Source organism: Suillus paluster (genome assembly GCF_016628075.1).
Source record: "Suillus paluster strain FC165 chromosome Unknown EDB91scaffold_81, whole genome shotgun sequence".
In the NCBI taxonomy this organism is placed as follows: Eukaryota; Fungi; Basidiomycota; class Agaricomycetes; order Boletales; family Suillaceae; genus Suillus; species Suillus paluster.
In genome coordinates this window covers 25,245-49,478 of record NW_024537641.1, presented here as the reverse complement: position 1 = coordinate 49,478, position 24,234 = coordinate 25,245, and the positions used below count along the sequence as shown (strand labels likewise).

Here is a 24,234-nt window from a genome sequence, read left to right as displayed (position 1 = left end):
TGTTTCATTTCTACTCCGGACTTGTCCAAAGTAGCCTTGCTCTAATCACTCCTAGCCTTCCGGAGTTCTGCCAAACTCCCCCTACATCTGACCTCCGGACTTACCTGGACTTCTGTTGGACTTCCCCTCTGCCTCTCAGAAATTAAGGGCACGTACTCAGGTAAGGGGTGCAGCGCACGAGCTGAAGCCAAGCCCTTTGAGTTACCTTTCCCTTGAGCATGACCTTAACATGCTCCTAGACAGCAATAAACCTCAATCTGATCCTTGAGAGCTGGATCAAGCAAGCATGTGAGTTGATTTTGATTGGGCACCAGTGCAACACCTGAGAAATAGGCTTCCTTGGCAGAATTACATGCCTGCTTCTCTGTAGCCTTCTTCTTGGCAGCAGCAGCAGAGTCAAGCTTATGCTAAATCAATGCCTCCTGCATCAGCAAACCACCAAATGTTGCACAGAGTTGCTAGGATCCCAGAGCCACAGAGCCACAATTCCCACAGTGTGTTACAGACTCACAAAGCTCACAGAATTGAGAACAAAAATTTCACTAAGTCTTTTCTATTAACTTAACATTGATCCTAAATGTTAGTATTGATAAGGAGTGACTATGGTAGACCGTGGGAACTTTTTCGAAGAAAATAAAAGTTGTAGCCCTTATCAAGGGTAATCTATCCATAGTCTCACAACATTTTTTGGTTAAGATCCTAATGAGTTGTAAGCAAAATACTAGAAAGCTTTGGTGTGGTCAAGAAAGTTCAGGCACACAAGTAATGTGACTGATGTTTGCTTATTAGGACTAGGAATACCAATAGGAATAGCATAGTAAAGAAAGACTTGATGAAATTTCGAGTTTTTGGTCATTAGAGACTAGGTAATGTGACTTGAGAAATGGTATATATATCATTTTTAGTGAGGTATAATAAAGCTACTATGGTGTAATGGTAAGTATATTGTTGATAAATAATCCTGAGACAATGAGCCCTGAGGTCTCCAGTTCAACTCCTGACATTGACAATTCAGAGTGTCAAAAATGCGAATTTGTTTTTGTTTATTTACTACCTGAAGCTGTGGCACTGGGAGGTTCTGTACAGAGCTGTACAGTGGGGACCTGTCATATCCCGTACCTCCAGATCTGGAATTCCGGAACCCCACCACTAAAGTCCAGTCCTCCATCCTGTTATTTCGCCTGGCGCTCCACCTTCATCTCCATACTCACCCCTATCTCCTTTTAGAATAGTTATTGCTCCGGCTGCCAGTTATGTCCTTTCTGCTATGCTTACTGATCCATCCGTTCTTGTTTCATTTCCGACCTCACTGCTTTGATCCGTGTACACTTACTAATAGACTTTCCACATGCTTCGTACATAGCTCTTACTTTGCTGACTGAGTTACCTACATGATACCTACAGTATATAAGCTCCTGTAATACTCTGGAACTCCTCAGTTCGAATATCATCTTAGTTCTGCTCATTCCTGCTTCTCCGGACTTGAGTCTCAGCTCTTGTCCATCTCTGAGTCTTAGGGGTTAAACCTTAGGACTAAATCTCCGGCTCTACCTTAGGGTAGTCTAACCTCTGTTCTGTTTCTACTCTGGACTTGTCCGCAGTAGCCTTACTCCGTTTCCCTCATAGTCTTCTGGAGTTCCGCCAAACTCCCCCAACGTCTGACCTCCAGACTTCCCTTCTGCCTCCGGAAATTAAGGGCACGTACTCGGGTAAGGGGCACAGCGCATGAGCTGAAGCCAAAGCCCTTTGAGTAACCTCCCCTTTGAGCACGACCTTAACAGTATATTCGAAACTCACACCTTACTGAGTATACTAATGTCCGAGAATCACTTCTCTGCCAGGTTTAAACTCCTGTCCCTCATAAACCATGACTTTTCCTCTGACCCTTCTATTACCATTTAGAACTCCTCATCCTTACCTCACAAAATTTCTGTTCTGATAAAACTCTGTATTCCTTTGTCCAATCCTTCTGGCCTGATTTCCTGATCATAGCTATCCTACTCCAGAATGCTACATAATTATCTCCAATTTCCACTATATCCGATTTTTCCGCCACTCTGGACTGGCAAGTCACCTCCGGAATGTTTCAACATTCAACTCCCTTGGATTCTCCTAGTACCACTCAGGAATACCTGCTTGCTCTCCTACCACGATCCGTTGATTGATAGGGTATAGAGCAGACACCTTTTCCGGGTTTTACCACTGGAAATGCCATTGACCTCCAACGTCCAACAAAGTCCGCTTCGCTGCAGTACCCCTAACTCCAGACTAGCCATGTTCTCCTCCGCCGGTTTATGTTCGGTCAATTCTAATTAGCACTAACCGATATACACAGACTAGCCTCTTGTATATGCGCACAGTTTATCACCCATCCTCTTCCAACTCCCAAGTCAAGTTACCCCACTTCATCTATGTACCTATACCCCTCCGCTCTGATTACTCCTCCTCCGATTTCTGCCCTGCTTCTCCACCGCCGCTCCTATTCCTCCGCTCTGCCACCTCCTGGAAAATCTTCCATCAGGAGGGAACTCCATCTTGCTCCTCCATTTACTCCAGATCATCCTCTGTTACTATGGACAGATTCTGAGATGTCTCCTATGGACAAAGATTTACAAAATATCCATATCCTTCATAACGAATTCATTAGAAGGGACTTCATGTAATATCTGGAAGAACATCCCAGGAAAATCAATAATGATGTATCATGTCCTGAAACACCCAGAACATACCAAAGTTGTCCGAAGAGGCCCTCCTCCCCATGTCCAACATCTCAACTTTGTTCCCATCGTTACTGGGAAGGAAGTACCAAGACAAAACTTTCATTAGGAGGTATTCATATGGTGTCCTCACAAACAGATATGTGGCAACAGCCAAAGAAGAAGCCAGGCCATGCAGAAGCAAGGGCGTCTAAGAAATCCATCAGAAGTAATGGAAAAATCATGAAGTTTTGCTGAACAAGTTCATGATTTTCGGCTACTCCCACTCCAACTATCCCATCACGTGATCGAAAAATCTGCACTCTGATACCCAAATAATCAGTTTACTCTGTCTTGCTGGGGACTCCAGAACAGAGTTCCGAACCTTGCATCCACTGGCAGAGCCGGACTTCTGTTCATTTCTCTGCTGGTACCTCCGAAGACTCAATTCCAAAGCAAGCAAGCAGCCTATTTCAATGTATACAAGTATGTACATCAAGTCCAGATAGGAGAACTGTCATATACCTGATCCGACCGCTCCAATATTAATATCCGCTCCACTTTCCGACCACCTCTGCTCCATCCATCCTCTGCTCCGTCCAATCATCATCCACATCCACCCCTACACTTCTGCTCAATCACCCAACTGGTCCCCTTCCATAAAAATCTCCATTCAACTGGAACCCCTTTCCCCTTTTAGATATATACTTTCCCCTTCGGTACATAGACCCTTACTTCTGGATCACCAGTAATTCCTCTTACAGCTCGAATCACTGATCCGACTGCGTACATACTGATATCTGCTCTGACTTATGCCTTCACCTGTGTAAGTACTTACAAATTATATCCTTGGTACATAGCTTTACAACATAGTTATCCTGATCACTGCCTCATACCTAGAAGTATATAACATATCCTGTACTTAGATATTTTCCCCAGTCTTAATATTACTTGTCTTCTTGCAGTTTCTACTTGTGAGAATTCTCAGTAGGACCTTGCCTCCTCTGGACACAAGTTTCACCTTGTTGTCACCTCCAACCCTCCGCTCCAACTTAGAGCCGTGCTCTGAGTCTTCTCCTTACTTCTCCGCCCCTATCAAGTATTCCCCCTGCTCCTTTCCCCCTTCCGCATTATCCTCTGCCTTCTCTGCTCTGCTCCTAGTTGGCCTGCCACTAGTAGCACTTACCTCCCAACCCTCAAAGCTGGACCTAAGCGGACCACTCGTCCTATTGTCGGACAACAGTTGCACCCGCTCTAAATTTGGGGCATGTACTCAGCTAAGGGCACAGCACAAGAGCTGAAGCCAAGCCCCGACCCCTCCGCTTCCTGAGTCGGCACGGTACCTAATGAGAACAGGAACTGGCTACACTCAGGCTTCCATCTCCATCTCTTCCTCCGGCTCCGGCTGAGACCCTGACTCTTCCCCATCCGGCCCCTTCTCTGCCTCACTCTTCGTTTCTTTGTCTGGCTTCTCTGTGTCGCTGCCGGAGGAGCTGGTAGTGAGCTCTATCACCTCCGCCACCTGTCGTGCTTCTTCCGCTACCCTAGCCCTCTCCGCTGCCGCAGCAACTCATGCCTCCTCTACCCTCTTGGCCTGCTCTGCTGCCTCAGTGACCTTTTTCTCCTCCGCTATCCTTGCTGCGGCCATCAACTCCTGCAATTCCGTGGTGGTCATACCGGCAAAGTCAAAGTTTCGAGGGGAAGACATTGTAAAAGTGTTAGAAGAATTTGGAAAGAAGTTTCTGTAGAAAAAACCCTGCCTTCCCCGCACTCTTATAGTAGCAACCCATCACTATGGAAACTCCGCTCCGTACCCTGCAATCCACTCCGGTCCGAACTTCATTGTCTCCATCTGCCTCACAGCACAACTTCTCTGCCTTCGCACTGTGGACTTTGTTCCACATGCCTTGGTTCCACCAGCAACATCCGTCTCCCATTTTTCCCGAAATCCGAGAATTTGTCTAGGACCTCAGGGGTTTGGTCCTAATGGGGGGATATCATCACACCGTGCACAACCAATCAACCTCAAAACCCCGACCTCTGGACCTCCATATCTCCGAACACCTCTGACTACCGAACAAAATCAAAAACAAGTTACATTGTACAAAGATGAGCATATATGTACAACTGGACACGAAGGATTACAGGACTATCTAGAGGTCATCAGTCTCCATATCTCCGCCGGAGACCCTAGCCCCACTCCCACCCTCCGCCTCCTCCTCCATTTCCTCCATTTCCTCTGCCACCTCTGCGCGAAAGCCGTTCCTCATCCCTTCCAGGAATAAGGCTTGGAAAGCCCTCTGCTCCTCCACAAACCTATCCATGGCTGCTTGGCTCCCCTCTGCTGCCGCAATACCCTGCTTCAGTAGTCTGTTGGTCTGTGCCAACGCTGCCACTATGTCATTGGCAGCAGCCACTCAGGCCTGGTCATTGTACTCCATCCATCCGCCCTCCTCCACGATCATGGTCTGGGGATTGGAGATCAACTCCACATCGTCCTCCATCTCCGCCGGGCTCCACTGATGCTTCTTTCCCTTTGCCCAGGGAGATGGGGTCCCTTCCACTCAGCTCCCGCTTCTTCCCCTTGTCGATACTCACCGGTGGAATGCCGCTGGAGCACTGCACCTTCAGCTGGCGGCACATGTCGCAATTCCGGATCTACCGGACCACCTATTAGAATACCCCAGAGAAAGAACCAAAGCATGCTTACCCTGTTGGACCTAGATGCCTGAGTCCAGGTACAGTCCCTCTTCTGCTCTACGCAGGAGCTGCAAGATTTCTCTGGACCTTTGGAGGTGCTGGATCGACTAGTAACCTAATGTCCAGATTCGAACTGAGGAGTTCTGGAGTATTACAGGAGTTTATATACTGTAGGTATCATGTAGTAAATCAGTCAGCAAAGTAAGGGCTATGTACAAAGCATGTGGAAAGTCTATTAGTAAGTGCATAACAGATCAAAGCAGTGAAGTTGGAGATGAAGTAAAACAGACAGATCAGTAAGCATAGCGGAAAGGACATAACCGGTAGCCGGAGCAATAGCTATTCTAAAAGGAGCTAGAGGTGAGTGCGGAGATGAAGGCGGAGCATCAGGTGGAATAACAGGATGGAGATCCGGACTTTAGTGGGGGAGATCCGGAATTCCAGATCCGGAGGTATGGGATATGACACCTACAATCATTGAAATTCTTTTCTGATGCTGGATTCGAGTAGGGATGTGCACCATTCCTGGTTTAATATCAAACACTAACTACCTCCCTTCAGTACATCAACCCTATTCACCCACACAGATATCAAGGCTGTACTCGACAAGTAAGTCCGTGATTGTAGATTGGTGAATGTGCGTGACCCATCGTATATCAACGTTGGCGCGGATGAGCTTCTGCGGATGACCATCTGGACAGCTGGTCCAGCAAAAATGGAGTTTCTCAAATGTGATAAAGTGATTGAGTACCTATCACACAAGATGCAGAATTGGTACAAGATACGTGCTGAAGGCAGGGATCCAGTGTTCAAGTGTGGCTGATCTCGTTATGTGCGTTGGTTGTTGGTTGTTAACCTCTAGATGCAGGGAGGGGCAGCTCAAACCAATCCTGGTGGAAGTTAAAATTGTATGAGGTTGTAGGGCTTGCACGCTCATCACAGGCTTTGAGCCATTTTTGTTTGAGGCAGTTGACCTTGCAAAGGAGTTGAGGACGAGATGCGTGTCTTCCACTTCAGGTGAGTAGAAATTTGCAATATGTAGTGTGTAGCTGATACAGACTGGTCAGTTTCACCTGTATCAGGGAAGTTGTCGGGGATGAAGGTATCCGTGCAAGGCAGGCAGATTAAGGTGGTCACAGTATTCCTTGCATCATGAGGTGTGCTGAAGCAATGGGTGCAGATTGTGGGCAGGGGAAAGAATGAGCAGAGTACAGGCACCGGGTGAGGTGAGTCTGAATGGTTAAGGCATATATATGTTACAATCAACAGTGGGATGGGCACCGCAAACACCTTGCTTGCCGATTATCACATTTCATACTGATTCATGGATGTTGTTGAATGTACTACTTCATGTTTTTTGGTGTCAGATCTATCTGTATAAAATGTAACATTTCTACGACCTGCATGATGCTCTGAACCCCACTGAAATAAAGTTGTGTGATATGCATTGAGTATGCATGATCTGAGACATATCTCTTGTCACTTGTGCGTGACATCAAGTCCATGAGCGTACTCCATGCCTGTCCAGCCTGGGGGTCTGCTGTAACACCTTTTACAGCTTGCTCCTTTCTTTGATTTCACCTGCAAACCCTCATCTCGGCTATAACTTGCCTTTATTCTATTGCAACCACACATTATGGCTGGAATGTGTCATCCCCAATTACATTCAGGCTTTACACTACTTCCTTTCCTGCTGAATATCATGATGATTAAGCATCTATTGAACTCTCTGACTTACCTCCTCATCCACTATTGAGGATCGTGTATATGATGTTGCCACTGAAAGCACCTAGGATTGATGTGGGAGAAAGAAAGACATTTCATCAACTCTTCACACAACTCTGGCGGGTTAATACATCTTTCTACATTGGTGCATGGTTTGCAAATTGCTTGAAAATCAATGTGCAAAACTGACCATGACATACAGTATGCAAGGATGTACTTCAAGCTGCGTACATACCCACATACACTTCGATGATCCGCCATCCCTACACCTCTGATCCATGCCTGGTTTCTTGGGACAAACCCCTGCAGCATGAGGCCAGAGTCCTCAATCTCTTCATTGTACTCATGGTCCATGAAGAGGTTATGCTTGATGAATTGTCGCTTCACATTGAGCAAGAGAATTTGTTCAAAGACCTTTTCGACCTCCAACAACCACCTGTGTGACATAATATATAACCTTTATATAGCTTGGTGCCTAATTTAGTCGCCAAGGGTTATAGCCCATGATCCCACAGTATCCCTACACCAGCAATACCACCAGAATTGCCTCAACACTTGTACCCTGTGCTAGATGTTGATCTGAGTAGTAGATAGATAAAGATAGATTAGATAGACTAGATAGATAAAGTCTGATAATGTCGCTAACGCTGATATTGCTGTCAGCCGTTACCGGTGCCTTTGGAAGCTGCCAGAATTAGGTCCTCCTCCCAAACGTGTGGGAATTCCAACTCTGAAACATTCATGCTCATTGTTGGTCACAGCGAGCACAATATACTTAATATATAGCCACAAATACTATATTATTCAATCAAATTTTCAAAGCCTAAGCAATTTCTAAGGTTGTACTGACTATGACAGCATAGGTAGGAGGGATTATGGTAAGATATATAAGGAGACTTGGTCATGAGGAATTGTGTTCGCCAAGTGTTCAAGTAACGCATCTGTTTGAGCTTCTATAATGGATCGGTCGAGAGTTCTATCTGGGGTGAAACGAAAGTGTTAGATACCGTGCTGACTCAGGAAGCAGAGGGGTCGGGGCTTGGCTTCAGCTCTTGCGCTGCACCCTTAGCCGAGTATGTGCCCCGAATTTGGAGCAGGCCCAACATTGTCTGACGGTAGGATGATTGGACTGCTTTGGTCTGCTCTGAGGGTTGGGGAGTAAGAGCTACTAGCGGTGGGCCAACTAGGAGTGGGGCGGAGAAGGCGGGGAGTGATGCAGAGAGGGGATAGGAGCAGGGGAATGTTGGTAGGGGCGGGAAAGGCGGAGGATAATGCAGAGGGGCGAAGGAGGATATTTGATAGGGATGGAGTAATAAGGGAAAGACTTAGAGCACGGCTCTAAGTCAGAGCGGAGGGTCGGAGATGACAACAAGTTGAGACTTGTGTCCAGAGGAGGCAAGGTTCTACTGAGAATTCTCACAAGATATAACTGCGAGAAGACAAGTAATATTAAGACTGAGGAAAAATATCTAAGTACATGATATGTTATATACTACTATGTATGAGGCAGTGATCAGGATGACTATGCAGTAAAGCTATGTACCAAGGATATAGTTTGTAAGTATTTTGCATAGGTGAAGACATAAGTCAGGGCGGATATCAATATGTACGCGTCGGATCAGCGATCGAGTGGTAATAGGAATTACCAGGCCATCCAGAAGTAAGGGTCTATGTACCAATAGGGAAGGCATATATCTAAAAGGGGAAAGAGCTCCAGTTGAATGGAGAAGTTATGGAAGGGGACTGTTTGAGCTGGTTGAGCGGAAGCGTAGGGCGGAATGCGGACTTGTGATTGGATGGAGCGGAGGATGAATGGGGCGGAGGGGTTGGAAAGTGGAGCGGATATCAGTATTGGAGCGGTCGGATCAGGTATATGACAGAAAGCCATAAAGGTTTTTATCTTGCATCTCTGTGTTGAATGGAGGAAGGAACAGCTCCGGATTGACAAAAGGCAGATCTGGAGATACTTGGGAGGAATTGTCAGTAGCCTTCCCCTTGTTGCCCTGTTTGTTTGCATGGCATTGCTCTTTGATGTCCTCCTCCTCACCCTCCTCCTCACTGTCCTCAACAACTGCACTGCTTTTGATAGCAGCTTTGGCGACTGTCCTGCGAGTGCATGACTTGCGAGTGCTTTTGTCTGAGGGTGTTGCATGCTGCTTGATGTCACCTTGAGAGATTTGTTGTTGGTAAGCATCAGTCTTTGCCTGCCATTTGTCTGCACTGAGTACATGCCAATCACAGTTGTGGTTCTTGAGTGCAGCATGAAGATGTGCGAGCGCAATCAAAGTACGTAATGTTGCCTGGATTGGTGACTTGCCCCTCTGTCCAACCAGCTAGCTCAACTCCCCAGACAAAGCCCTCATATGCAGTGTAGTCCATCACAGGGACATTATCTTCTGATACGCCTCTCTCCTTAGTCAAGATTTCATCTATAGAATAGTCAGTAGATAGCAAAATAGACAACATATCGAAACTCACACATCCCAATTCGAATCATTTCTCGGATCTCAGCTTTGAGATCAACAGACTTGTGACCACTGGTCACCTTGATGACACCAGCTGCCCCCGATGCCACATAGGCATCCACCTGCATACCGATAGACTCCACCATCAATTTCCAAAGATGAAGAAACACTGTTTGGAGGGGCTCAGAGGCATAAGTGCAGGGTGGGGAACACGTCTCCTGACTTTTCTGTGCGTCAGAATCCACATTATATTGCAGCTGGTGCATTTTTCTAGACTGAGAAGCTGTAGAGTGTTAGCATTAAGCATAAAATCTTGAAGCAGAAAACCCAACCTTGGACTGAACTGCAGACATAGTGTTTTCTATATCAACCGCTGCCTCCTTACCAGTAACTTTCTTTGCTGCCTTCGAGTCCCTAATGTCCTGCATGTGCTCCAGAAGTTCTTCTTTTTCTTCAGTGGAGAGCATTTTCCATTCTCCAGACTCGCTGACTTCTCTGGTCACCCGCACAAGAGTATCTCTGCCAATACATTCTCCTGAGTAAATAAGCACTTGAGATCTGCATATTTGAAAAGTCAGAGACGCACATACCATTTTCTCTGAGTTCCCATATCTTGTCACTAATGACAGCATTAAAGACACAGACACTGCAGTTTTTTTTCTGAAGCTTGCCACCAAGGTACATTTGGCCAGACATCCATTCATATGAGCTTATTTTGACGTGAAGTCAGCACAAAGCAAGAATAAATTGAATTACCACATATGTGTGGTATTTTTCAGCCAGGCACTTGATGGTGTTCAGATAGACTGCTCGTTCTGCAGAAATCGCATCCCACATGGCCTCCAAGTTCACTTTGGACATTTTGCGCTGCTCATTAGTCCTTACCAGTTTTCTTTTTCTTCGACACCACAGTGACCATTGTTGAATTTGGCTGTGCAACACTTGAAGTCGTGTACACGATGATAGGATGTCCGACTAAAAGGTGACAGGTTAATTTTCAAATTAAATTATGAGACATGCATTCGGCCATTAATGTAGCCTGTTTGACCCTTGGCTTCTAAGCAGGAGGCAATACACTCTGATGCAAACTAGGTGCTTGGGCAGGAGACGATTGGCACGAGCACATTCCAAACAAAGGTCAATTTATATATTACACTATGTTTGTATGTGATACTAAATTTGCAATGATCAGCTTAAGACCTATCAATACAAAAATGGCTTACCATTATCTAACTTAGTCCCCCAGCCAAGACTACTTGAAGATCAGCTTGAGATAGATTCTGGACAATCAATGTGCACAAAGAAGAAGCATCCTCAAATGACAGTCCCGCCTCTTGAAAACAAGTTACCCAACACTCCACACTGCAGTCAAGTGTTGCATCAACTTTACATAACATTGTGGCTGATGCGTGCTGTGTGTGAAGAAAATCTTGAATGGGCTGCATAAAGTTGAAGAAAGAAACATCAGGATTGATGTAGTATGCAGGGGGAGGTATATCTCTGATAAAGGCAACAGACAGTGACCCAGGAGGGGTCATGATCCAGGATGGACAAGGAAGGGCAGGTTGTCGAGCAATGCAAGTAGTAGTTGGCTGATGAGTTGAACTGGGCTCCTGAGCAGACTGAGGAGTGACAGTGGGTCGATGCGCAGACATGAGCTGGTGAGTGGGAGGGGGCTGATGATTGGAACTATCGGAATTAGGAATCAGACTCAGACTCTGAGGACAAGTCTGAATCAATCATTATAACATGTGGTGCACGGTACTGAGTCAATGTTGCTGGCGCAGGAGGATATGGGTGTGATGATGGCACTGTATGATGTGGCAACACTGTTGAAGGTTGAGAATCAGGTTCCCAATCAGGTGTTGCTGGTGCGGGAGGATATGGGCATGATAGTGGTGCTGTACTGATGAGACAACACTGTTGAAGTTTCAGAACATGAAACATCAGGACCCCAATGAGGTGTTGAAGCCAATTGTGTTAAGTTGCTGGTTTGCGAATGTGGTGGATACTGTGGAGTTGTGGTCGGCCTTGGGGCAGGTAGATTTGGGATATCTGTCCAGCTGCACGCTGAACATTGCCTGTCATCAACTGATTCGTCAGCGGGTCAAGGACATAGCCCAGTCCTGGTATGACTTGATTCAGCTTCTCTTGTGCATGAAGATGTCTTGTAATTTAGATGTGATGCGCTTGAAATAAGGAAGTTGCTCGAATTGCTGGCTTGTCATGACATCAACAGCAATGTCTGATGCACAAAGAGGGCGCATTGGATCCCATTCAGGGTGTAGACCAAATCCAATGAAAAGAACGTCTGTGATATGTCCCATCCCTGTAGCCTGGTCGAAGTTTAGTTTTGATACGAAGTCATGCGAATAATTATTAGATCATACCATATCCTTGATATCTGACATGCCCTCATAAAAAGTGAGCTCTCAATCATCCTTATTCATGCAAAAGTGTTCATGCAAAGCTTTATTGGAGGATAGATTCTCTTTGTTGTCCTGACGAATTCCACGGCAGTTTGCAAAGCGTCAACAATCAATGTCATGGCTTTGTGGTTGATTCTCCTGTGCTTGCACCCATTGACAGATGGCAGAAGGTGCATAGGGTGCACACATGCTGGTGGTTTGGGTGAAGGATGTGAAGTGCAATGCAAGGCAGACACATGTTCATAGGATGTTATGTGAATGGTGTGGGACTTAATTAAACAACTATGAGTCAAGCAAATGTACACTTCAGCATCTAATTGAATCCGATGAATAATCTGTGAACTAGCTAGGAGATAAAGCACAAGACCAAACAGACTGTAGGTAGAAGCCGAGGTGAGTCAGAGATACGTGAGGTGCTGTGCTTTTTGCAGATAGGTTCGCAGAAGTGATGTGTATTCCTAACAATATCCTTTGAGCCCTTTCTGAGTCACAAGCACAGGATGACATGGATGATTGAAATTTTGCATCTTTGTCGGTCAAGTTCATCCTCAAAGTAGCTTTAGTCTCTCGAACAACATGTAATTGCAAGTATGTAAAATCAATCCAGTACCATTCACTCTAGAATGTCTGCAAGATGTGTCATATCCTCATTCCATGCATCATCTGCTGCTATTGTTAGGTACCTGAGCCGGCTCAGGAGGCAGAGGGGTCAGGGGCTTGGCTTCAGCTCTTGTGCTGCAGCCCTTAGCCAAGTATGTGCCCCGAATTTGGAGCGGGTCCGACATTGTCCGACGATAGGACAAGTGAACCACTTAGGTCCGCTTTGAGGGTTGGGAAGTAAGAGCTACTAGCGGCGAGCTGACTAGGAGCAGAGCGGAGTAGGTGGGGGGTGATGTGGAGGGTGGATAGGAGTAGGGGGAAGGTTTGGTAGGAGTGGGGAAGGCGGAGGATGGGAAAAGGGACAAGGGGAGTATTGATAGGGGCGGAGGAATAAGGGGAACACTTAGAGCACAGCTCTAAGTCAGAGCGGAGGGTCGGAGGGTCGGAGGTGACAACAAGTTGAGACTTGTGTCCAGAGGAGGCAAGGTCCTACTGAGAATTATCACAAGAGGTAACTGCAGAGAAGACAAGTAATATTAAGACTGAGGAAAATATCTAAATACATGATATGTTATATACTTCTATGTATGAGGCAGTGATCAGGATAACTATGTAGTAAAGCTATGTACCAAGGATATAGTTTGTAAGTACTTTACACAGGTGAAGACATAAGTCGGAGCGGATATCGATATGTACGCATCGGATCAGTGATTGAGTGGTAATAGGAATTACCGGTGATCCGGAAGTAAGGGTCTATGTACCGAAGGGGGAAGTATATATCTAAAAGGAGAAAGTGGATCCAGTTGAATGGAGGCGTTATGGAAGGGGACCAGTTGGGCAGTTGAGCAGAAGCGTAGGGGTGGATGCGGTCGATGGTTGGATGGAGCAGAGGAATAGATGGAGCGGAAGTTGTTGGAAAGTGGGGTGGATATTGATATTGGAGCGGTCAGATCAGGTATATGACAGCTACAATGTCCCATTCTCCATCTTCATCAGCCATATCTGCGTGAGCAAGGGGTGCACTTTTTTTGGATGTGCTGTTGCCTTGCCTCATGCCACAACCAGGAGAACCAGAAAATCCAGGGCAGCGCCTCAATGGCATCAAGCCGTGCAATGTGTACTGAATTACGCAAAGTTGCTGCATTCTAAGTTCCTCCACTTCTCATGCCAACATCGAGTCAACGAGACTCAAACACTGTTAAGGCTTGTGCTCAAGGGAAAGACAACTCAAAGGGCTTCGGCTTCAGCTTGTGCGCTGTGCCCGTTACCTGAGTACATGCCCTTAATTTCTGAGAGGCAGAGGGGAAGTTCAATGGAAGTCTGGGGAAGTCTGGAGGTCAGATGTAGGGGGAGTTCAGTGGAACTCCAGAAGGCTGGGAACAGACAGAGTTAGACTACACTAAGGTAGAGCTGGAGATATAGTCCTAAGGTTTTAACCCTAAGACTCGGAGGTAGACAAGAAATCAGACTCAAGTCCTGGAGAAGCAGGAATGAGCAGAACTAAGATGTTATTTGAACTGAGGAGTACCGGAGTATTACAGGAGTTTATATACTGTAGGTATCATGTGAGTAAATCAGTCAGCAAAGTAGAAGCTATGTATGAAGCATGTGGAAAGTCTATCAGTAAGTGTATAATGGATCAAAGCAGTGAAGTTGGAAATGAAGTACAAACAGACGGATCAGTAAGCAAAGTGGAAAGGACGTAACCGGTAGCCGGAGAAATAGTTATTCTAAAAGGAGATAGGAGTGAGCCCGGAGATGAAAGCGGAGCACCAGATGGAGAATAGGATGAGAGAAGTGGACTTTCATAGGGGAGATCCAGAATTCCGGATCCAGAGGTATGGGATATGACATCATCACTCATCACACCAATAGATGTCAGCAGCAGCACAGGTGGTGACAATAGCTGAGATAGCTGTCTCCTTATAGCTTGGAGCACTGCAAGTTCATTCCAATTGCTTCTGTACCGCCAACGATCTTCACTAATAGTTTTGATAGCTCATTAGTCTTCATTTTGGAGAGATGCGCCGAGCCGGTGTAACTTCTGATGATTTGGAAGGTGAGAACTTTGAAGCTGACATTGACACTGTTGACGACACTGAATTGTCCGACAATGAAGACTTGAGCAGCAATGAGCTTTCAACACTGAGGACAATCCTGTCTGTCCCTGGACTGGACACACCCATGCACAGGGTTCGCAAGGCAAGTGCATTCATCTTGCTATGATTCTCCTTCTTGTCCTAATGTATTTTCAATGTACATAGGCTCTCAAGACTGCACAGGAAGCATACAACTCCCTGTGGGTTGAGTTCAAAGGTCTTAGGAAGGACTATTTTACACTCTTGGCTACTGTCCCTGCCTGCAACCGAAACCGCACACTCAAGAAGACATCCATACTCGACATGAAAATCACTGCCAAAGGGAAAAAGTATACATTGTTCTACCATTTCTGGGTCATCCCCAGTGTCTTACTGACAATGCCTCAGCCTGAAATCAACCCATGTAGTCCTACACATTGGGCATCTCCCGAGGCTAAGGTCAATGGTGCCATGGCAGAATTGTACAAGTGCGTGTCCAAGGACTTACATGGCTCCATGGAGAAATACACGGCATTTGATTCTCTGGTACGTGCCTTTGACTTGTTTCTTAGACTGTCCTACAAATAACCTACATGATACTTCTCAGTTTTGCACTGCAGTTAGCACTGAACGGTCAAAAATTGTGCATGCTATCAAAAGCTGTGCAGGTATCATCTTCTCATCACTCAACCTCAACCCTACCCTCTTTTTATCTCAAACAGATGCCAGAAAGCAAGACAACCATGACCTCCTTTGTCTGTTGAAGAAAAATGGTGAGGGATAATATATTCGGCTAGCACCCATTCTGTTTGCAAGACCAGATGCCATGGTGGCTGATGAGTTCCTCAAGAATCCTGTGCTAGTCCAAGTAAGTACAAGCTCAATTGTAATACAAAAGACTGGTGCACTGACAAAATTCATTTCAAATTGTTCACATTGAGATGTATGGGAAAAAGATACTTTCTGGAAAGACTAAGGGTCAGAAGGCTAGGGGACAGCATTGCAATGCACAATGTGTCACTGAAGGTTTGATTGCAGGCACTGCTATTATGGTGAGTGAGCGCACTGTCTTACATCGATGTTTTTCAACTTATAACCTAATTTCAAAGGCACATTTTTTGTTGACACACAATCCTGAGTTCATGGCAACTGGTGCAGAAACAAAGATAAACTATCAAGCGGACTACAATTTCTACTTGGAGCGCTTGTTCAAGCGCACTCCATGGGCCTGCGGCATCATAGACTACTTCAACAAGGAGGTTTTTGATGTCACCAGCTCAAATCTAGTACCAGCTCCTGACAATTCTTCTTCCACCGCCCCCCAGACTCAAATTTGGGAAGACAATCTCCTGAACGAACTTGATGATCCTGCTCGAGTTACTTCTGCTCTCACATCCCTCCCTGGTACCTCAGCAGTGGTCAATGTCGTCTCCAACTACCGTGCTTCCATATCTGTCAACCAAGGTCAATCTGCATCTGCAACTGCACAGCTGCAGCTGGGTGTCAATCAATTGACCCTGGACAACACCATTGAGCCAACTGCATTGACAACTTGCAGCGCACCTTCTCACAAACCTTAAATTCATGCTGCTGCAAGTGAGTTGACGTATGGGCCTGAGCCAACTAACACACCCGAGCCTGAAATTGAGGCCACCAAGCATGTTACTCATTATGGTGGCAGCAAGGCAGTTGCTAAACCTAGAGGAAGAGGAAGAGGGAGGAGTAAACACTGATGTGATGTTGCTATTAATATTAATACTTCGTATCATTGATATGCATGGCCCTTAGATTTGTTGTCTCTCATTTACTTGTAGTTCTTAGACTGAGCGCTTTCAATGTCATCCAAATCCAGTGTCTTACAGTATCCTTATAAGGCACTCAAATATATGATGTAATGAAGTAGGTTTCAATGTATTCAGGGCCCCAATAACTAAGTGGTAACTATGCCAGTGAGTACTATGGATTACAATACTAAATAATACTAATGATGAGTGTTTGAATCCCTCTAGGTGCAATTGAAATAAAAGACTTCACTTATAATAGCAGGAGTAAACATTAGATAATAGGAATAGGTAATAGGAATAGGTAATAGACATTAGTAGCAAGGACCGTTGCAGTGATAGTGTGGTTCTTGGAAATCTATTTTTATCTTTTATTATTGTCCCAGCCCTTTTAAGACCTTGCAATGCTTACATGATCTTCCCTATGACGGACACCACCACCACCACCACCACCACCACCACCACCACATCTGTCCCTCACTTTATCATACTTGCACGTTTCAAATATATTGTTGCATGCCCACATTCAAGCCCAAGCCCAATTTTAAGTGTTAATTGACTTGAAAATGAATCAACCTTCTGTGTCGTCAGCCACCCCTATTCCTCCCGGTTTGCATCGTACCAGCTATCAACTCCCTCCTGCTCCTCAATACCCTCCTCTACCCTCATCCACAAACTAACCCTTATCACCACCCATTGAAGACATCAATGCCAAAGGCTCATCAGCAATAGGCATGGAGCTTTCTGTGGTCGGCCTTGATCACACATCTCCAATGTCTGCTAAAACTCATCTTGAATGTCTTCTCCAACAAATACAACAACAAAAAGCTGTACCAGATGTCATTATTCACAAAGGAGATGTATCCAGAAACCTTGATTATGTGCATGTCTCGCTACATCCAGCATTATCCGCAGTACCTCAACCTGACGTTCTGCAACAGTTGTTGACAGACATCAATGACCTTCATCAAGGAGCTGTATATGCCAAATGGCATGCTGGACGAGGTGCAGATAAAAGTTGTTGAATTATTTTCCAGGTAAATTCTGAAGAAGAAATGAGGACCATACATCCTCTATTACGAGAATGGTTCCAGTCTCGCAATTTTGCCTTTCAACAAGATTGAACCAGCAATCTCGGTGGACAACTTCATATTTCTTTCAATGTCTTGCATTCAGAGGACGTTGACACTATCTTAACCATGCTGCCTTATGTGAATCACCACACTTATCATCCCACTCGCCCTCGATTTGTCGAACCAACCTATGGCGAAGAAATTGCCATTGGTGGGTGTGAGGTTCTCCAGAACCCCCAAGCCCAATTTAACATGGAGCTAAGAAAGAAGTATGGGCAAGATGTTGTTCGCTTTTCTCGTGTCACTCTCGAAGGCAGCACTTACACTGTTGTTCTCTGTGACTGGCAAACGACCAACCAGTTCCTCGAGGACTTTGGCAAAGGTCTCCCATCCTCCTGGATTTGATTGCATAACATCACCGTCGGCGTCCCTGATCTTCTGTATCTTTTCAACTCCATTGGAGCCCCAGCAAACCCATCCCATGGTGCAGCCTCCTTGTCACCTCAAGTCTTGCACCTCCAGGTTCAGGTCGATGAACTACGCAGACAGGGTGCTGAAACAGTGGGCATGGTCAATCAGGTCCTTGCACAGACCTGGTGTGCTGTTGAAAAGCAGAATGAGGTTGCCCAGCAGATGATGGCCTCCATTTGTGCTGTCTCGACTTCTGCAGTGTTGTCCTCATGGTATGCATCTCTCGAATCTACTTGTGGGCGCCTTGAAGAGTGCATGGTCCGCTACCGTGAGACCCTCGAAGGCAAGCCTTCGCCTGCTCAGCGAATCAGGGTCAACTCTCTCTTGGCAGAGATGGAGCATGAGTATGGCCATGTTGACAAGGAAAGAGACACTGTTGCCCAGCAGCTATCTGCTTTACAATTCGCACAGGGAACACAGTTCCTTGGTCAATCTGTACCCCACAACGATGCTGACCCCTCTCGACCTCCGGAGCATGGAGATGATGTCCCCATGTCTCATGAGAGGCCTCCTCCTGAGGAGGATGACAACCAACATAATGAACCCCATCAGTGCATGTCTCATGATGCTGGTTCAGCAGCTGGTCCCTCAATTGATGCGAACTGTATGGAACAGGATGTATGCTGGCCCTCCACAGTCCATTTCGCGTCCCTTCTGACTGTCACCTGCCCTCTATTCCACAGTGAGTGGGTAGACAACAGGAGAGGTCAGAGTATGGTGCATGAGCGAGCGAAGCATCGCTTGCCATTATGCCAACTTCACATGCCTGCTGTCTTTTGATTTGTGCCAGCCTCGTTTTCTGTTATTCGCTTCTTCTTCACATTCACTCAATGGTTGCTTGCTTTGGCCTCGCTCATTTCCTCTAGTGCTTTTGTGATTCTTTTCGGTCTACTCCTTCTCATAATGGTTGTTCATGCATCCCATCCGCTTCACATCGTATCTCTTAATGCCAATGGTGTCGGAGACCTCATGAAATGTAACGCAATTTCATCTATGATACATCAGCATTGGCCACACATCTGGGTGATTAATGAGACCAAATCACCCACACCTGCAGCCTCCTGTGTTCGTGCGCCCGGCTATAACACATATGAAAACTCTGGTGTGCAGACTGCGGGCTCTCCTGCTCATGGCAAATGGGGAGTTATTCTCAGAGTTTCTAACACCATTCACACTCAGCGTGTTGACACTTCCTTTGATTTGTCCCTGACTGGCAGAGTTGTTGCTGTTGATTTGGTCATACCCATGACTAATGGTGGTTTTCCTCACCATCTCATTGGGGTTTATGCCCCATGGGACCCTGGCACTGCAGTGGGTCCTGATCCTCAGTCCTCATCTGCGTTTTGGCCATTGATCACAAAACTTTGCCAGCAATCTCCCTACTCTTGATCTCTCATTGGAGACTGCAATGTTACACTTAATATCACTGAAACCTCTTCTTGGTCCACTTCACTTTCTCAAGCACAGCTTCAATATCACACATTCCTGCGTGACTGTCATGCAGTTGACGTGTGGGATGCTCAAAATCATGTGGATGCAGCGCTCACGTACACCTTTCACAATCACCTCAGTCAATCTGTTATCGACCATGCTGTGCATTCCACAGACGGTGTCCAATCCTCCGAGATCTGTTACAGGGACCCTCAGACCCCTATCGTCTCCGCCAAAACCTCGCCATCACAACCGCGTCACAACACGTGACAGATGACATCACTGGCACATGACTAAACTACAGAGCACAGCATGACAGCTGTTGGAGCATGACAGCTCTAGAACCGACCTAGACCGGGATCAATAGAAGCCGCGCGCTTCTCCCTTATCGCCCCTACCGATACACCGGTACTGACTATCGTTTATCCTATCGCTTATCATGACAGATAGCGTTATCTGACTTGGACACCTACCACTGTGCTGGTACCATACCCTGGACCCTTACCGTTGAACCGGTACTCTTATCTCTGAGTCCTTATGACTCACATAGACAATTACCTAGTTGGGATACTTTCTGGCTACCCGAGCCTACCCTGAACCCATAGGACGATACCTATATATACCCCAGTAGTTAGACCATGTATTTCTCTAACTTGATCTTCACTTGTGATATACGACTCTAGCTTCTATCATTGAAACTTCAGTCAGTCATTCTGGATGGACAGCCTCCATTCAGTCTTCCACCGTCCTGGTGCTCCATGAAGCGGACACGGGATCGACCCTATCAAGTGCACTGTTGGGAAGCCGGGCTTCCCATAACAAGATCAATGTCATTGGCAACTGCTTCATAGGAAGCACTGACCATCAGCCTATTCGTGCAATATTGTCTCTGATGGCCCCTGATGGTTAACACCCGGTTTTCCCTTCCAGTCTAATGAATTCCACCAATCAACGTATTTGGCCCTTGTACCCAAAATGTCATGAACATGCAGCTGCATTGCTTTTTCGAAGGAAGTGGATCACCAACTGCTTCTGCGTGGGCTCTCTGATGCATCTGTGGCTGATGACTCTTCCTTTGATGTGCTGTATCATGCTTTAACTGACATTATTTGTGATGCTGCCAGTCTTCACTTTGAACAGCCACAATGGCTGACCCGCAAACAGGGTGGCACGCACAAGATACTCAATCTGACCATCTGTATCCTTGTCCGTGAGGGACATAGGTTAGGACACCTAATTTCCGCGACATGTGCTCACCGCATCTCTGAGCTCGCTGTTAAGGCACCTTGGGTTCTCAATTATCTTAATGCCCACGGACACATTCTTATTGCTCAACGGGACTGTGCACCTCAATTTCTACAATATCTCCTGACCCTGCATCGCACACTCGCACACATTTGTTACGCTGAAGAACGGAAAGAACTGCAAAGTCAAGCCCAACAATCAGCACAAGGTCATATTTGTGCTGTGCTCATGGGATCTTCAGCAAAAAGCCTGTACCCATGGGAATCTCATGGTGGTCCGCCTCTTGCCCTTGTTCATCCGGGAGACCAACTGAAATTCTTCACATCATCCGAGGACATCCAGTGGGAGACTCGGACATATTTCACTGACCTTTTACTCGTCAGGATCACCCCATAGTACAGAAGCCATGGATGGAAACACCGTCAGTGATAGCCATCAAGTCGCAAACATCACAAGACCCCTTCACCTGGCCTGTGGCAATGACAGTCGAGTCCATGCATGCAATTTTGCGCAAAGGTGATCCTCGACCAAGCCCTGGGCCTGACAGGTGAGAAAAGTGGTGTGTGAAGTCACTCAGTGACACTGCACTCCGTCTTGTGCCCAGTTGATTAATTACAAAATTTGCAACTCACATTTTCCAGCTTCGGTTAAACCAACCAACATGACCACTATTTACAAACATGGACCAAAGACATCGCTTGCCAACCACCGTGGAATATGTTGCAGTAACTTCTTGCTGAACATCCCTTTTGCCTGGCTTAATTCGCTTCTTATCCCTTACCTCCTGAGGCTTTGTGTCCTTCCCAAAGGGCAGGTCACAACACAACCGGGCATGCAAGGAAGAGACCTAACATCCTTTCTTTCACAATTGGAAAGTTGGTCAAATCGCCATCACAAATTGTTGTACCTCCTTCGCAGAGACCAACAGAAAGGCTTTGACAAACTGGAACCTCAAGGATTCTATGATGCCATCTCTGCTTATGGTATTCCCCATTCCATTGTTGATTTCAACTCATCAGCACAGTTGGAGGTCCCATACTGTGTGCATACCACATACGGACTGACAGAACCCTTGACTATCATGGGTGTGACGAAGCAAGGTGGCCCAATTTCCCCCCTCAAGTCAACACTCACAACCAGTCTCAGCAACCATTGGCTTCATGATCTCTTCCTCACACATCAAGATGGTGTCATCATCTCCTCCATCCAGCATATGGATCATAGGGAGCACATCCCAGCAGACCATCTGTCACTCGCACTTGCAATGTGCGAGGCAACCAATGATTCCTTGCTTGTGGTGGGAAGCCTGCCATCCCTTGAACAATCGTGTTTGGCGATGGAGCGTTTTCAAGCTGCTTATGGATGGCTCACAAATTGGGACAAATCTCCGGTGTTTGTCCTCAATGTCCCTCATCCTCCCATGTCTCTGTCACTGCCCTCAGTGGCACCTGCTGACCCAACTTCACCAACAGTGTGTATGCGTGAGGTTCATGTGATTCCTTCTCATGTGGAATTTTTGCGCGTCTCTGTCAATGATCCCCTTGCACAATTTGTGAAGATTTGTGATATCATTGTTTCTTTCGCTTTCCCTCGTCTTCATTGCCAGTTATCACTCACTGTTTTGCGTCAGATTATATCGCAGTGCCTCGTGTCTCGTATTTGCCCCCTTCTTGCCTTTCAGCCAGTCACAAGAACGCAAGCACAGCAACTTGATCATATGATTGCACGACATGTGCATGACTACTACCGCTTCCCATTCCATTTCAACTCAACACTCCTCTCCTTGCCCATAGACCTTTTTGGCATGGGTTTTCCATCCATCTCTCGCTTAAATGACACACTCACACTTCAGGGTATGTCACGCAACCTTAATCACCACATCCTGGCCTTCCGTACCATGGCGGCGATCACATTGTCCGACTGGATGTGTAGCCTGAACCATTGCATGTACCCTTTGGATGGACCTTCTCTCCATCATAGTTTCATAGGCGAAAACATGCTTTGCCGATGACTTGGATTGTCGCACATGAGGTATTGCAACAATCTGAGCTCAGTGTACCAACTACAGATCAGTCATTCCTGCTTGGCGATGTTGCTCTATGCCATTTGTTGCATGCATGTCCATCCTCTTTCTTGCCACTCTCCCCCTATGTCATTTCAATTCTTGAGACTGAAGGGTACTCACGGCTTGGTGACCTTCTTGTTGCTCAGCCCACAGACCTTTCTTGTCTTAGCCTTCAACTTTCTCCTGCGATAATTTGCATGCTTGGCGGATGGTTACAATCTCTCACTCTGAGTGCCCTGTCCAACATCTATCTTGGCATTCAACCAAGTGCCATACCTTTGCCTGACTGGGCCTCGCTTGTTATTCCATGCACTGTTAGGCAGCATTATGCTGAATTAGCCCTACTTGGTGCTGTACATGTTTCCCCCCATCTCCCACATCAGCTCCTGCCAGATTCCCTTATCATGTGTGACGGCTCCATGGTGCCAACCCACATGAACTTCGACGGTGTGCATTCTGTAACATTTGTGGTAACTGCTGCATCAGGCTCGCTTGTCGGATCTATGGATAACCACGCTAATGGAGCCACCATTCTTCATGGGGAATTATACAGTCTTATTGTATCTGCCTTGTTAGCTCGTTCAGGTGTGCCGAACTCCGAAATTCATAGTGATCATCTCAATGCTGTATGCATCATCAACTCAAGTCTTGTCTCCCCCCTTCTACCCCACTCCTGGTCTGCATTACCTGCACGTTCACTCTATCGTTGGTTGTCTTCAATTATATCATCCTCTCCCAATCCTCCCACTCTATCACACATCAAGGCTCATACGACCTCATCCTCTCTTCCCGCGCAAGCTAATGCAATTGTCAATGTGCTTGCTCACGACTCTCACTCTCGGTTAATTCGCCCTTATCCTGTGCTGTCTGCTACCTTTGCACTCGATACTTTCTCGCTGTATTATTCAACTTCAAAATTTGTTGAGTCTCCTATATCTTCTTTCCTTACTTACATACTCTCGCACCCTTTACGCCTCGCAGTACCCTCATGCTGCCTCTTTACGACTCCCATGCTCCACCACAACACCCATATGTGCACACACCATATGCTTTCTCGGCATTGGTACAACTCTATGCAAGGTCAAGACAATTAGACACTGCGAGTGTGTGTTTTGCTCGTTTGCGCAATGCCTCTCTGTGGATGCAAGTGCTTGGAGACTCCACACCATTTGTTCGTCGAGTGTTGTTGTTTTGCAGAAATGCACAATAGGTCGTTGCAGGAAGTGTTTGATGCAACCTCCGTGCTTCTTCATGAAGCAAAAACATCTCTAGCAACAATGGAATTGTATCTGTGCTCCGCACAATGCCTGTTTGTCGATGATGCTGTGTGGCCAGTGCACCCATCACAATATTACCTTGGAACTGTACCTGCAATCAACCTGTTGTGCCAAGTTTCAACAGCATTGGGAACCAAAATTGCGCACACGTGGCATATTGCAAGCATTCATTTGGCAGCACAGATCTGGGGAAATTAT

The 24,234-nt window shown here is 46.3% G+C and overlaps 6 protein-coding genes across 6 annotated transcripts; 3 read left to right on the top strand and 3 right to left on the bottom strand.

Annotated features, from left to right (window-relative positions):
- Positions 1 to 4,065: 4,065 nt before the first annotated feature.
- Positions 4,066 to 4,404, bottom strand: EDB91DRAFT_1253216 (uncharacterized protein; the record flags this gene model as incomplete). Its single annotated transcript, XM_041323619.1, has 2 exons — positions 4,066 to 4,218; positions 4,282 to 4,404. 2 exons carry the CDS (start codon positions 4,402 to 4,404, stop codon positions 4,066 to 4,068), a joined length of 276 nt encoding a protein of 91 aa, XP_041172430.1.
- A 445-nt stretch (positions 4,405 to 4,849) lies between these two features.
- Positions 4,850 to 5,339, bottom strand: EDB91DRAFT_1085896 (uncharacterized protein; the record flags this gene model as incomplete). The annotated part of the gene is made up of 2 exons (XM_041315964.1): positions 4,850 to 5,074; positions 5,133 to 5,339. 2 exons carry the CDS (start codon positions 5,337 to 5,339, stop codon positions 4,850 to 4,852), a joined length of 432 nt encoding a protein of 143 aa, XP_041172429.1.
- Positions 5,340 to 7,115: 1,776 nt separating this feature from the next.
- EDB91DRAFT_1060281 (uncharacterized protein) lies at positions 7,116 to 7,565 on the top strand (the record flags this gene model as incomplete). Its single annotated transcript, XM_041314329.1, has 2 exons — positions 7,116 to 7,266; positions 7,324 to 7,565. Coding segments are annotated over 2 exons (393 nt in total), but the record flags the coding sequence as incomplete, so codon positions are not given.
- Positions 7,566 to 9,356: 1,791 nt separating this feature from the next.
- Positions 9,357 to 10,447, bottom strand: EDB91DRAFT_1085894 (uncharacterized protein; the record flags this gene model as incomplete). Its single annotated transcript, XM_041315963.1, has 5 exons — positions 9,357 to 9,550; positions 9,600 to 9,708; positions 9,919 to 10,144; positions 10,173 to 10,295; positions 10,374 to 10,447. The coding sequence occupies 5 exons, from the start codon at positions 10,445 to 10,447 to the stop codon at positions 9,357 to 9,359; spliced, it is 726 nt and encodes a 241-aa protein (XP_041172427.1).
- A 4,190-nt stretch (positions 10,448 to 14,637) lies between these two features.
- On the top strand, positions 14,638 to 16,273 carry EDB91DRAFT_1253213 (uncharacterized protein; the record flags this gene model as incomplete). The annotated part of the gene is made up of 6 exons (XM_041323618.1): positions 14,638 to 14,808; positions 14,880 to 15,239; positions 15,301 to 15,448; positions 15,491 to 15,561; positions 15,635 to 15,745; positions 15,803 to 16,273. 6 exons carry the CDS (start codon positions 14,638 to 14,640, stop codon positions 16,271 to 16,273), a joined length of 1,332 nt encoding a protein of 443 aa, XP_041172426.1.
- A 1,400-nt stretch (positions 16,274 to 17,673) lies between these two features.
- On the top strand, positions 17,674 to 19,407 carry EDB91DRAFT_1253212 (uncharacterized protein; the record flags this gene model as incomplete). The annotated part of the gene is made up of 3 exons (XM_041323617.1): positions 17,674 to 17,929; positions 18,017 to 18,700; positions 18,809 to 19,407. The coding sequence occupies 3 exons, from the start codon at positions 17,674 to 17,676 to the stop codon at positions 19,405 to 19,407; spliced, it is 1,539 nt and encodes a 512-aa protein (XP_041172425.1).
- Positions 19,408 to 24,234: the final 4,827 nt, after the last annotated feature.